The sequence below is a fragment of the Schistocerca gregaria genome, chromosome 7, assembly GCF_023897955.1.
Source record: "Schistocerca gregaria isolate iqSchGreg1 chromosome 7, iqSchGreg1.2, whole genome shotgun sequence".
Taxonomy (NCBI): Eukaryota; Metazoa; Arthropoda; class Insecta; order Orthoptera; family Acrididae; genus Schistocerca; species Schistocerca gregaria.
Genome location: NC_064926.1, coordinates 348,572,691 through 348,587,364, shown reverse-complemented (window position 1 = coordinate 348,587,364; position 14,674 = coordinate 348,572,691). Strand labels below are relative to the sequence as shown.

General features: G+C 39.5%; 1 protein-coding gene across 1 annotated transcript in view; it reads right to left on the bottom strand.

The window, feature by feature from the left end:
• The window catches only part of LOC126282514 (probable E3 ubiquitin-protein ligase HERC1), a 715,173-nt gene that overhangs the window by 87,128 nt on the left and 613,371 nt on the right, over positions 1-14,674 (bottom strand). The window contains 1 exon segment of the mRNA XM_049982172.1: positions 11,896-12,174. Coding sequence (XP_049838129.1) covers positions 11,896-12,174 — 279 coding nt within the window.

Below are 14,674 nucleotides of genomic sequence, written 5' to 3'. Positions count from 1 at the left end.
GGTGAACATCATCTGCCAGCGTGTGAAGTACCAATAGTAAAATTCGGAGGCGTTGGTGTTATGGTGTGGTCATATTTTTCAAGGAGGGGCCTTGTGGCCCTTGTTGTTTTGCATGGCGCTATCACAGCACAGGATTACACTGATGTTTTAAGCACATTCTTGCTTCCCACTGCTGAAGAGCAATTCGGAGATGGCGAATGCATCTTTTAACACAATCGACCATCTGTTCATAATGGGCGGCCTGTGGAGGAGTGGTCACATGACAATAACATCCCTGTAATGGACTGGTCTACACAGAGTCCTGATCTGAGTACTAAAGAACACCTTTGGGATGTTTTGGAATGCCGACTTCGTGCCAGGTCTCACTGACTGAGTCGATGCCTCTCCTCAGTGCAGCAATCCGTGGAGAATGGGCTGGCATTCCCCAAGAAACATTTGAGCACCTAACTGAATGTATGCCTGTGAGAGTGGAAGCTGTCATCAAGATTAAGGGTGCACCAACACCATACTGAATTCCAGCATTATGAATGGAGGGCACCACGAACTTCTAAGTCATTTTCAGCCAGGTGTCTGGATACTTTTGATCACACAGTGTATATCCTCAGCTATAAGATGGGCAACAGTTGCTTTGATTAGTGAAAACTATTCACAATATTGATTCTGAACACTGCCACCAGCTACTGACAGTCGGTATATGAATTTATTTATGTAGCAAAAGACAAACGGTAACCATTAACAAGACTTATGTGAATTTTTAAAGCTTTATCGAGCTAGGTGAGACACAGAAAATACTCACTGTACCATCTACTGAAGAGAAGAAAACTGCAAACTGCAGGAAGAAATTAAAATACCCTTTACTGAAACCCAGTCAAAATATAATCATTTAAAAAAACTAGGTTACCCATTCAAACAATTTTCAAATGTTGAAGAAAGGAAAATAGTCAAAGGAACTAGGAAGAAAAGGGAGAAAGCTACGTACTTATAGGTAACATTCAGGAGTAAATGTAGAAGGCATAGAGGTAAGTACTAGAGCCAGTATTGTTAGGTGAGCAGTAACATGCAAACTTACTGCCGCTGCTGTTACTCATACAGTCCACTGATTAGGACAAATAAGCAGCTTATTTCCTCATTGTGTGTGTGTGTCTGGGTATGTCTGCAAACCCTTGCAGAATGTCAAAAATCATACAATAAAATGTAAATCATAAATCTGATTGTTCGTCTACATCAGGAAAGTGAAGATAAATCAAAATTCAATTTGACAAATTCAATCCACAATTTACTAATTTTTCAATATCCAGCAAATTCTGTATCAACATAAATGGAAGTCATCTCTCTATTTCAGAGTTTAGCACTGAGATCAGACAAAATATCAGGATGCATCATCATCAATTAGATAAAGATATTGCAAGAAATACGACATGGTACACATATGGAAAACAATTGCAACACCAAAAAATAATTAATGCAGAATGATGAAATTTGATGAATACACTTATTTAACAAATTAAAAGCACCAGTTTGCTTTTGTTCTATAGTATTACTTTTATTGTGTTAACCGGTTTTCGGCTTACAAGACCATTCTCAGACATTTCTTTGGTGACAGTACTCAGTAAATGTCTGAAGATGCCCTTGTAAGCTGAAAACTGGCTAACACAATAAAAGTAATACTGTAGTTCAAAAGCCAATTGGTACTTTTCATTTATTATAATGTTGTTCTACCAAGAACAGACATAAGATTTAGTTTACACTTGTCAAAGTAATGCATTTAAGTGATTAAAATTGCACAATAACAGGTTAATCTAAGTGCAATATAAGTCATTACAAATGTGAAATGCTGATACGTTAATAACCAGTGTAACTGCTAAGCTATTGAATACAAGCATGCAAACGTGCAGACATTGTTCTGTACAGGTGCTGGATGTCAGTTTGTGGGCTAGAGCTCCAAGCCTGTTGCATTTGGTGAGACAATACTGGTGTGGTTAATGCTGGTTGTGGGTGACAATGGAGATGTCCTGTACATGCTCGACTGGAGGCAAATCTGGTGATCAAGTAGGCAAAGTCAGCATGTCGATACCCTGTAGAGATTGTTGGGTTACAACAGTGGTGCATGGGCGAGCATTATCCTGTTGGGAAACAGCCTTTGAAATGCTGTTCATGAAAGGCAGCACAACAGGTTGAATCACCAGGCTGCAGTCAGGGTATGTGAACACCTATGAGAGTGCTCCTGCAGTCAAAACCTGCTCCACGGGCCATAACCGCAGGTTTACGTCCATTGTGCCTGGCATACAGACAGATTTGCTGCAGGTCCTCAATTGGCCTACTCCTAACCCACACACAGCCATCATGGGCACAAAAGCAGAGGTGTTGATAATGGCACCTTTGTCACCTTACATGTATTCTTGACTAACATCAACTGAACACGTGCAATCTCAAAGGTAACTAATACTCACAACCGTTACAGCGTGTATTTAAAGCAAACCTGATTTGCATCCTCATAATAGCCCTTCTAGCTACGCTCTCGTGCGACTGGCAAGAGATCTGAACAGACATCATCTTTCAGATGTAGAAAGATGCCTACCAAGTTTTGTTTATGCCGCATAACCCCTTCTTGGAGTTGCGATTTTTTTCCCCAGCAGTGCATTTAAAGTCCTTCTCAAACATCTAACATCACTATCATGTTTAAAGTTCACAAAGCATTGTTGTTGTGGTCTTCAGTCCTGAGACTGGTTTGATGCAGCTCTCCATGCTACTCTATTCTGTGCAAGCTTCTTCATCTGCCAGTACCTACTGCAACCTACGTCCTTCTGTATCTGTTTAGTGTATTATCTCGATGAAATTTACTTAGTCCAAAAGGTGGATAGTTCTGAAAGTTATTGCAAATCCAAAATAATACTAACTAATAAGTTCACAAAGAACACACAAACAGTTTGCCATCCAGGGTTAACTAAGGTTTCTAATCAACCTGGCAAAAGACAAACGTTTAAAAGCTGTCCCAGACTGACAGAGTCAGTTGTCTGGTTCTGTGCAATTCCTTACCTAGAGTAGTTGAGTCTCCTCCATCATTATTGTAATTTAATGATCTTTTCTACAAATAGACAGAAAAAGGAGATTTCAAAAAGGAAGTTACACATATTATAGCTGGCCGAGTAACTTTTATTGCATGCTGCACTATACTTCAAAGTGACACAGACGCATGACAGTATTTTTCAACAGTCACCAAGTATATAAAGAACATTTGGAGTGTTCCCCCAATCATTAATTCCTAGACAGTAGAATTCTGCTCCTTGGTCATGGAGCTTTCGAGAACTGACAAAGGGCCACTTTTGTTGTACTATTGTCTTAGCATGGGATGAGATGTGTTCCTTATTTTTAGAAGTCCCTTACGGGTAATTTTTCAACACAATGGTCTCACAAAAATGTCAATTACAATAGTGAATGTGTGCTACATTTTGGAGAAATTGAAAAAAACATACAGTAATACATAATGTTAATATAAAATATTAATACATGTGACCACCTAGATGCTTGAGGAGGGGGACAAACGTATGAGGAGGCCTTTAGGATATTCAAGAATGAAGTATTATACTGAACTGGAAATTATCCAATGGTGCCACCTGGTGGCATAAGCACCTCACAAAAAATTATTTTGCCATACAAAATTCTTTGTATTTGTAAATCAAACTTACTTACTTACTGGTCATACCGGACTCGAGAGTCCATTATTGCAGCAATGTATTTTTGCCATTGTCCCTGTCTTGGGCTATTTCCTTCCATTCACCTTCAATACCTAGTCTTCTCAAATCAGCTTTCACATTGTTCTCCCATCTATGCCTCGGTCTCCCCACAGGATCTTTTCCTTCTAGGTGCCCTACCAATACTCTACACGCTGCCCTGCACTCATCCATTCGAGCTACGTGACCCGCCCATCGCAGCCTACGTGATTTAATAATACTGATTATGATTTGTAAATCAAACACAACATTAAATTATGTGTGTGTCATTTGCAAATACAAATAATTTTGTATAACAAAATAATTTTTTGTGAGGTGCTTATGCCACCAGGTGGCAACATTGGGTAATTTCCAGATCAATGTAATACTTCCTTCTTGAATATCCTAAGAGCCTCCTCATACATTTGTCCCCTTCCTCAAACATCTAGGTGAACACATGTATTAGTATTATATATTAACATTATGCATTACTGTATGTTTTGTCAGTTTAATTAATGTTATATGCTGTAGATGTAGCCTAAAAACGTTGCGCATTTTTATGAAAAGTAGTGTAAAGTAAATTTCTGTTGGATGGGAGATAATTTTGTTTTAACATTATATTATGCAGACCCACTTTTTGTTTATATTTATCAAAGTATGTAAATGTGTTGAAGTATACAAATAAACAATCAAAACTTTACTGACCTACAGAATTCATTTTATATAAGCAGTGAACCCTGTTGTAACAGGAATAAGAAGGGAACCAGATGAAAAAAAAAGCTACTGTTGAAACATAGAGACGGTAAACAAATTTCTCTTTAAAAGATTAAAATGATGGGAGAGTGGCAGTGGAAAATAAAGAAAGGAGACAAGTGATGGTGGGGGGAGGGGGGTGGAAGAGAAAGAGAGATGGATGAAGACAACAGTAGTGGAAGCCTAGATACGAGATAATGATTGTTTGTGAGAGACAGTGGCAGTAAAAGAGGGAGAGAGAAGGATGGAGACAGTAGCAGTGGGAGAAAAATAGAGGAGATAATGGAAATGAAAAGAGAGATATGAATGGAGACCAAACACGGGCATGAGAGGGAACTTTAACATGGAAATATTTGCCCACTTTCCCCCTTGCCCCTTCCCCCTTGTTCTATGCCCCATGTACCTGGTCTAAGGGTAAAAAACCTGACCAACCCATCCCCAAGGATGTGTGTGGAGAGGACACAATGGTGGTTGATGAGAAAAACAGCACACTGTAAGCAAGAAAGAAAGATACAGTGGCAATGGGAGAGAAAAAGAATGGGACGAAGACTATGGCAGTGAGACAAAGAGACACTAAAAGTGGCAGAGATGCAGGCAGTAGTATGAAATAACAAGAGAAAGGGACTGTGGAAGAGATATGCAGGAGAAAGTGTCCATTGGAGAAAAAGGAGACAGTGGGAGAGAGACATTATATGTGACAGTTAGAGGGAGCAGGTGAGTATGAAGGCTTCACTACAAAGAGCAAAAGGGTAAAATGATTTACAATGTTCTGTGTTAAAAGAATGCAAATATGTTCACATTCCGAAATTTTTAGTGAGGAAGGTAGAATGAGAACTTAGACAGCTGATTCCCCACTTTTCTGTGCTATGTGCTGGTACCTTATGGGAGACAACATATAGCCACTAGTCACCTTCAGAAGGTGAAATCTGTAGTGGAGCTGACAGGAGATATATAAAAGGGACACACTGCCCACCTTTTAGGACTAATAGGATGGGAGAGAGGAATATGGTGGGTAAGATTAGAAAGGAAGGGCACATCACTCTGACCCCATCTCTTTCATCCTGCAACCAGCATTTCCTTCCATGATTTTTGTAGCCATGTCAGAAGCCAATTTTTACAGTAAACACAGTTGCACACAGTGCATACATATTTACAAAAAAAAGAACATTCAGAAATTTCAGAAATATCATTGAACAAATTTGAAATCAGATGACATTTATCCAAAATTGAGCCACACTTAGTGTACTACCCGGTTGGAGTGGCGGAGCAGTTCTAGGCGCTACAGTCTGGAACCGCGCGACCGCTATGGTCGCAGGTTCGAATCCTGCCTCAGGCATGGATGTGTGTGATGTCCTTAGGTTAGTTAGGTTTAAGTAGTTCTAAGTTCTGAGGGACTGATGACCTCAGAATTTAAGTCCCATAGTGCTCAGAGCCATTTGAACTTAGTGTACTATTTTTTGCAAACACAACGCCCTATGTTGAAAAAGTAAATGTACAAAGAGGGCACTGGCACAGGTGTTCCACATTTTGTTCATCCCCGCACTCACACTTGCTATCCCCCAATGTGAAGCCCCACTGTTTAAGGGAGGACGTCATCCTGTTGACACTAATTCTTAAGCAGTTAAGTGATCTCCAAATCCCATACTCTTCATACTGGCTAATCGTAAGATCTTCTTGTTGTTCCATTCGAGCTCACTTGTATGGATTTGCCTCATATGGAGGGAGTTTCAGAGATTCTGCTGTTCAAAGGAGACTGTTTCTCAATTTTAGCCCTGATTGAGACAGTTCATGGCCAAACTGCAGTGAGCTTCAACATGCTCAGCTTCCAGTTGTTCATGTTCGATGGCAGCTTCTTGATGAATATTTGGAGGGGTGATACCAGCAAAACAGCATATCTTCTTGACAGGGGTAGTTTTTAAGGACCAGTAGTCAGTCCGCAAGCTTTTTTCAGAGCATTGTCCACAGTTTTGGCACAAGATGATTTATACCAAACAGTGGAAGCAAACTTTGCTGCAAAAAAGCACAAACTAAAAGCAGTGGTTCTAAGAGCTTGTGATGTAACCTCCTAGTTTGTGCCTCATTAACTTTCCCAACATATTATTATAAGTGCTGGTTTTCTGTTTGACATTGGAACAGTGTTGTCTGAAGGTGAGGGGAGATGTCCAGTTTTAATCCTAGATACTTTGGGAGTGCAAGGGGATGCCACTCCGTGGCTCACCCAGCTTTCTTGCGGACTTTGTTCTGCTGGGTATCGTGTAACTTTTATGTGTGTCTATCAATGGTACTATCATTTCGCCTGCTGAAGAAAAGTACTAGCCAGGAAAACTGACTCATAATTTATTATATATTGTCAAACAAACAAATGAACTAAGTAAAACACTACCAGTGAGGCTACTGACGGTTAATTTTAGGAAGATGGGTCTGGCCACCTGATTTAAGGTTTACTATCATTCAGTTCATAAACAAAAATCCTAACATTTTATAAGGCATGGAGAACTAACCATTGGGAAGTAGAAACTTAATTACATAAGATGAACTAAATATCAACAGTCTTGCCAGTTCAGCTACTGCCCAGGTAACAGGCAAAAACCGAGAAGTACACTAATATGTTCTTAGGCCAATATAATACCTTTAGTGTTTTTGATGCAACTCTTTTCTATAGCTTTACTCAGTACGATCAGTGGAGTCAAAGTACTGATATTAGTGAAACCAGTTACTTTCACAACTATACTTTATTCATCTTTAAAGGCAAAAACAATAAAATTTTTAAGGATCATCAGACATTATTAAAAGTTTTCTGGTTACATAGTGCACATTCCACAATCATATTGCTACACTTATACAAAGTATAAATTAGTAGTGTTTAAATATATTAAAAACAAAGATTCCAAGACTTACCAAGCGGGAAAGCGCCGGCAGACAGGCACATGAACAAAACACACAAACACACACACAGAATTACGAGCTTTCGCAACTGGCAGTTGCTTCGTCAGGAAAGAGGGAAGGAGAGTGAAAAATGAAAGGATGTGGGTTTTAAGGGAGAGGGTAAGGAGTCATTCCAACCCGGGAGCCGAAAGACTTCCCTTAGGGGGAAAAAAAAAAAAAGGACAGGTGTACACTCGCACACACACACACACACACACACACACACACACACACACACACACACACATATCCATCCGCACATACACAGACACAAGCAGACATATTTAAAGGCAAAGAGTAAGGGCAGAGATGTCAGTCGAGGCGGAAGTACAGAGGCAAAGAAGTTGTTGAAAGACAGGTGAGGTATGAGCGGCGGCAACTTGAAATTAGCGGAGGTTGAGGCCTGGCGGATATCGAGAAGAGAGGATATACTGAAGGGCGAGTTCCCATCTCCGGAGTTCGGATAGGTTGGTGTTGGTGGGAAGTATACAGATAACTCGGACGGTGTAACACTGTGCCAAGATGTGCTGGCCGTGCATCAAGGCATGTTTAGCCACAGGGTGATCTTCATTACCAACAAACACTGTCTGCCTGTGTCCATTCATGCGAATGGACAGTTTGTTGCTGGTCATTCCCACATAGAAAGCGTCACATTGCAGGCAGGTCAGTTGGTAAATCACGTGAGTGCTTTCACATGTGGCTCTCCCTTTGATCGTGTACACCTTCCGGGTTACAGGACTGGAGTAGGTGGTGGTGGGAGGGTGCATAGGACAGGTTTTACACCGGGGGCGGTTGCAAGGGTAGGAGCCAGAGGGTAGGGAAGGTGGTTTGGGGATTTCATAGGGATGAACCAAGAGGTTACGAAGGTTAGGTGGACGGCGGAAAGACACTCTTGGTGGAGTGGGGAGGATTTCATGAAGGATGGATCTCATTTCGGGGCAGGATTTTAAGAAGTCGTATCCCTGCTGGTGAGCCACATTCAAGGTCTGATCCAGTCCCGGGAAGTATTCTGTCACAAGTGGGGCACTTTTGGGGTTCTTCTGTGAGAGGTTCTGGGTTTGAGGGGATGAGGAAGTGGCTCTGGTTATCTGCTTCTGTACCAGGTTGGGAGGGTAGTTGCGGGATGCGAAAGCTGTTTTCAGGTTGTTGGTGTAATGGTCGAGGGATTCAGGACTGGAGCAGATTCGTTTGCCACGAAGGCCTAGGCTGTAGGGAAGGGACCGTTTGGTATGGAATGGGTGGCAGCTGTCATAATGGAGGTACTGTTGCTTGTTGGTGGGTTTGATGTGGACGGATGTGTGCAGCTGGCCATTGGACAGATAGAGGTCAACGTCTAGGAAAGTGGCATGGGATTTGGAGTAGGACCAGGTGAATCTGATGGAACCAAAGGAGTTGAGGTTGGAGAGGAAATTCTGGAGTTGTTCTTCACTGTGAGTCCAGATCATGAAGATGTCATCAATAAATCTGTACCAAACTTTGGGTTGGCAGGCTTGGGTAACCAAGAAGGCTTCCTCTAAGCGACCCATAAATAGGTTGGCATACGAGGGGGCCATCCTGGTACCCATGGCTGTTCCCTTTAATTGTTGGTATGTCTGGCCTTCAAAAATGAAGAAGTTGTGGGTCAGGATGAAGCTGGCTAAGGTGACGAGGAAAGAGGTTTTAGGTAGGGTGGCAGGTGATCGGCGTGAAAGGAAGTGCTCCATTGCAGCGAGGCCCTGGACGTGCGGGATATTCGTGTATAGGGAAGTGGCATCAATGGTTACAAGGATGGTTTCCGGGGGTAACAGACTGGGTACGGATTCCAGGCGTTCGAGAAAGTGGTTGGTGTCTTTGATGAAGGATGGGAGACTGCATGTAATGGGTTGAAGGTGTTGATCTACGTAGGCAGAGATACGTTCTGTGGGGGCTTGGTAACCAGCTACAATGGGGCGGCCAGGATGTTTGGGTTTGTGAATTTTAGGAAGTAGGTAGAAGGTAGGAGTGCGAGGTGTCGGTGGGGTGAGGAGTTTGATGGAGTCAGGTGAAAGGTTTTGTAGGGGGCCTAAGGTTCTGAGGATTCCTTGAAGCTCCGCCTGGACATCAGGAATGGGATTACCTTGGCAAACTTTGTATGTAGAGTTGTCTGAAAGCTGACGCAGTCCCTCAGCCACATACTCCCGACGATCAAGTACCACGGTCGTGGAACCCTTGTCAGCCGGAAGAATGATGATGGATCGGTCAGCTTTCAGATCACGGATAGCCTGGGATTCGGCTATGGTGATGTTGGGAGTAGGATTAAGGTTTTTCAAGAAAGATTGAGAGGCAAGGCTGGAAGTGAGAAATTCCTGGAAGGTTTGGAGAGGGTGATTTTGAGGAAGAGGAGGTGGGTCCCGCTGTGATGGAGGACGGAATTGTTGCAGGCAGGGTTCAATTTGGATAGTGTCTTGGGGAGTTGGATCATTAGGAGTGGGATCAGGATTGTTTTTCTTCGTGGCAAAGTGATATTTCCAGCAGAGACTACGAGTGTAGGACAGTAAATCCTTGACAAGGGCAGTTTGGTTGAACCTGGGAGTTGTTTTTAATATATTTTTCCCATGTGGAAGTTTCTTTCTATTTTATTTACATCATCATTAATTTGAACCCAACAATTACGTTAGTAGTGTTTAACTTTCATATGTGCTATCAGCAGTACTATATATTTCATCTCCTGAAGGTAAGTAATTGCAAGGAAATCTGTGTTATTAAAAGAAACGAAAACATTATTTGAACAGCCTGTATAGAAATACCAACATACAGACAACCTAACCCCATATGCATTCGCTTTATAACAATTTCTTTAATGAATTTTTAGTTTATCTGAATTTATTTTGGTCTTCAACCCCCCCCCCACCCCCCCCCCCCCCCCACCCCCAATCACCCAAACTCTCTCACCTGAATGTTACTTGCTTGGCACTCTCTCACTCTCTTTTGCAGAACCATGTCTATCACTCTACATCCAGAAAAAATTCCCCTTTCCAGTTTTTCTCTAAATATTTGTCTTTCCTGCATAAACATGAATTGGTTTCGACGATAAAGCGTTCACTATACTCAGATTAAAATTACTCTTTGTGTCTGCTGTGTTGCCTGTTCTGTGGGCACCTGCCTTGCCAGATAATGTGGACCTACCTGCAGGGTCAAAGGTTTTCCCCATGCACTATGCTGAATTCACGTTTGATGTTTCTGTTGCTTATGCAATTTTTTACACCAGTCACACCCACAATCTAAGTTTGCATTACTGTTACAGTATACTATATCAAGATTAAATTAAACAAAATTGAAATAAAATTGTCTGTATGACACATTGCCATAAAAGCACAGCACTTGTCAATTAATTGAAATAATGTGAGTTCAGATACACATTCAACCTTTTTTTAAGCTTACTGTTTCTTTTCTCTAAGAAAATTATATTCTTATAGTAATATCCTCATTAGAGTTTGTATAATACTTTAATTAATGGAATAAGCTATTTTGATATTTTATTTCTACAAAAAAGCTGAGAATTTATTGCATCATTATTCCTTCATTTTAGTTCTTGATCAATGTACTGGAATACAATCAGCTAACAGCATACCGAACTGAAATCTATGAATTGTTCTGTAGCTCTTATTGACATGAAAGAGCCATCAAAAATGTGAGCAAATCATCAGTAATAACTATTCTCATTAAGGATCCTATTGTAACATCCAGAAGACTATTGTCAACTGGCTACAGCAAAAAACATTCCCATACCGCACAGCCATAGAAAGGGTGACTTACTGGACACCGTGGCTCAGAACAAACCACGTTTACCTCTATGAGTGATAGATAGCAAAAAAATTAACCTTATTTGCCCTCAGATTGCCATCATATCACTGTAATTTCAGTTCCATTGCATTCATATGGGTTCAACATAAGTGTTATGTGGAAAGGAATATCAAAAAATATGTGTACTGACACAGGATGCTACAAATGAGACTTTGTTGTCAGATTACCACAAAGTTGTCAGACACCTGAAGAAAGTAATCATAAAAGTGTGGGAAAATGGATGTGTCATGGAAAATAACAAAGAATAATTTATTATTTCAACATATTCTGACAGCTTGTCTAGTGACTACTTAGGAAATATTCAAACTGATTCAGATATAACTGTTGTGCATCCGTTAGTGCTTACTAAGACACTGGCAATAGTCAATAAGTACATGATTTGTTTCTTTTTTGATATCAGTTACATGAACACGTGGCATGTTGTGTTTGAGCCAGCATCCCTGCTCCCCATCACTGCCATCCCTCAATCACAAAGTAATTTCAGTCAGAGTATAACGATGATGTAACATTCAATTTCCATTATACTGTGGTTAAGTAACTTCTGTTTCTCATATTAGGTGTAAAGGGAATAGTATTCACATTGCTAACACATTATATTAATCCATTCTTACTCTTAATACAAACTAAGAATAATTTTCTTACTACTAATTAAAGGACTATTCCTTGGATACAAACATTTACAAACCTGTGGTGTGGATTTTGTGGCAGTACTACCAAGTCCTAGTTTACCATAATCCCCATCCCCAAACGACCACACTGTGTTTCCATCCTTTGATACACATACTGTGTGGTTAAGGCCACAAGCGACCTGCCCCACTAGTTGTCCATCAGGTATGGGCACACGTTCAGGAAGTTTTTTATTTGCTGTGTTTCCCAAGCCCAAACGGCCATAGTCTCCATTACCAAAGGTAAATAATTTACCATCTGCTGTCACAACAGCACTATGTTTAAAACCACAGGCAACCTACAGAAGAATAAAACAAATAAGAACAATGTTTAGAAAAGCAAATACAGCAATTATAAACGGAAATGTCACACAAAATTATTGAGTTTCTTACTTTTGATACAAGTGCAAAAGCAATTATGATCAAGCAAATGAAACAATTAAGTCACAAACAACTGTCAAAAAACCAGTACAAGAAATACAACAAATAGCATGCTCAGTTATTGGTCTATTAATTTTATAGATATACATGTATTTAATATTTTAGTTTTATGACACAAAGAACAAATGAGGAAGTGTTCAAGACTAAAATGAAGGAAATGTCACTCAAAGCTTCAGGTAAAGAGAAGAGACGTATTTTCCTAATTTCTTGTCTATTGTTTTATGACTTAAGCTTAGGTCCTAAGCAAAATATTTCATTTTACTGCCTGCATTTTATGGCTATTTCTGCACTGTAAGACAAAATTTGGGTTTTGACATTTTGATGTTCATTTTCTTATGATGTTTCTAATCAAGTCTACTGACAGTGTAACTTATGACACATCTGTCGTCGTATAAATATGGACACTGTTTCCAGACTCCTGAAGCACTCCATTATGTACAGTATTTGATAATGATGATGATGAGGAGGAGGAGGTGGCAAAGGAGAAGAAAGAAGTATTGGCAAAGGTAAAGAGGATTGATTAAGAAAGTAAAAGTTCTATACCATTGAAAAACTAAGATTAAAAGTAAGAGTGGCTATTTCCAAACAATTTAAGTAAAAATGTGTAAGTTTCTTTAAACTATTGTGTCTATCATTAAAATAAATATCACTGAAATCAATGTACAAAGAGCTGCAGCCACTTTAAACTGTGTGATATTGCTAGCTTTAGTTAGATTTACTGTATATCCAAATATTTTTTTCACTCCAAGTTGAAATGAGAATACAAAATGCTGGCTGACAGAAATTTATGTTTGCTTCCTAATTATTAGTTCAACTTAATCAGTTGTACAATGGAATTTTTAAAACTGTTAATGAATGTGTGCACTTTTATTACAGCCTATAGGAATATTATACAGATCTAAAGACATGCTCAGGAAACTCATTAGTTGCAAATTTTACTTCCTTATGACATTTTAATTTTCTGTAGAGGTTCCAACAGAATTAAGCAATTAAAAGTTTCTCTAATAAGTCTCAACACAGACTGAAAACTACTACCGATGAACCAACTTCACTGTATTTATCAATTACTAATTGCTATACTTCAATATCAAATTATTTTCTTTCAGAACTTTTAACAATTTATTTTTCTTACATATGGGTAGAATAAAGTAGTTAAATTACCAGTTTTATAGTCTTGAAGCCATCTGACCAACAAGACCAACTAAGCTCAACAAATAGGTAAAAGCAACAGAAAAAATTTTGCTGTGTAGTGAGATAATTTTTAAATGCACAAATCTTATAGATTTTTGTGTCTTGACAACTTAACAGTTAAAATTTGTCTTAACTGTTATTACACTCAAGCTAACACACTTTGTCCCTCCAAACCTAAAAGACATTCTTTGTCAATGGTTTAATGTGTCTGACAAGTGCCACCTATAAGTAAACACAATACTTACCTTTGTGTAAGAAATGAAAATTAATGTAAATTATAAATTTTTTTCACATTTAACACACAATCAGGTTTAGAAACCTTATGGTAAACAATTTAAAATCTTAGCACTTATTGTTGAGAATACAAGCACTTTCATACTCCCCCTATCACTTTTGACTCATTCATTGCTGATGTGCATGAGCATTCAGTTTTTGCAGTTACAAAAAAGCACTGGTGTCACTTAGTTTAATCTGCAGCACTTCACTGTCTGCCACTGCTACCCTACTATCATCCTCCTTCCCCACCCCAGCCTTCTGCTTAACCCACCCAGTTGCCACTCCTATCATGTACTGGTGCTGCTGCTCGCAGTGTGGCCTCAGTTGCCTGAGACTACAGCCGCGTGTGTGTGTGTGTGTGTGTGTGTGTGTGTGTGTGTGTGTGTGTGTGAGTTGCATTTGCATGAGTGTCTGGATGTATATCTGTCATCTGTTTTTGATTAAGGCCTTACTGGCTGAAAGCTTTATTTGTGAAAGTCTTTTTGTTAAACCTATCTGGGACTTAGCATCTCCACGAAATGGTGAGTAACAACTTTCCTCAATTTTGTAAGAGTTAAATTACATTTTTGTTGGGACCAGAGTCTATTGTTAACTCCTTTTCGAACAACATACTTCTCAAAATTATGTTTTCATCCATTTATATTTTGTTTTAGTTTTGGCTTCTGGCTGTTCTACTTTGAAAATTAATTACCATTTGAAAATTAGTTTTTCAATGATCATCGTAAATATAAAACTTTCTTGTCCCACTTCTTTTTCTGAAATATATTTTTCAGTATCCCTTGCTATAAAAATTGTGTAATGATACCTCCACAGACTTTAATATCTCTGAATAGTCTCTTATTTACCACCTCACTATAATAAACTCAAATATACAGTATATCTGCCTTGAAA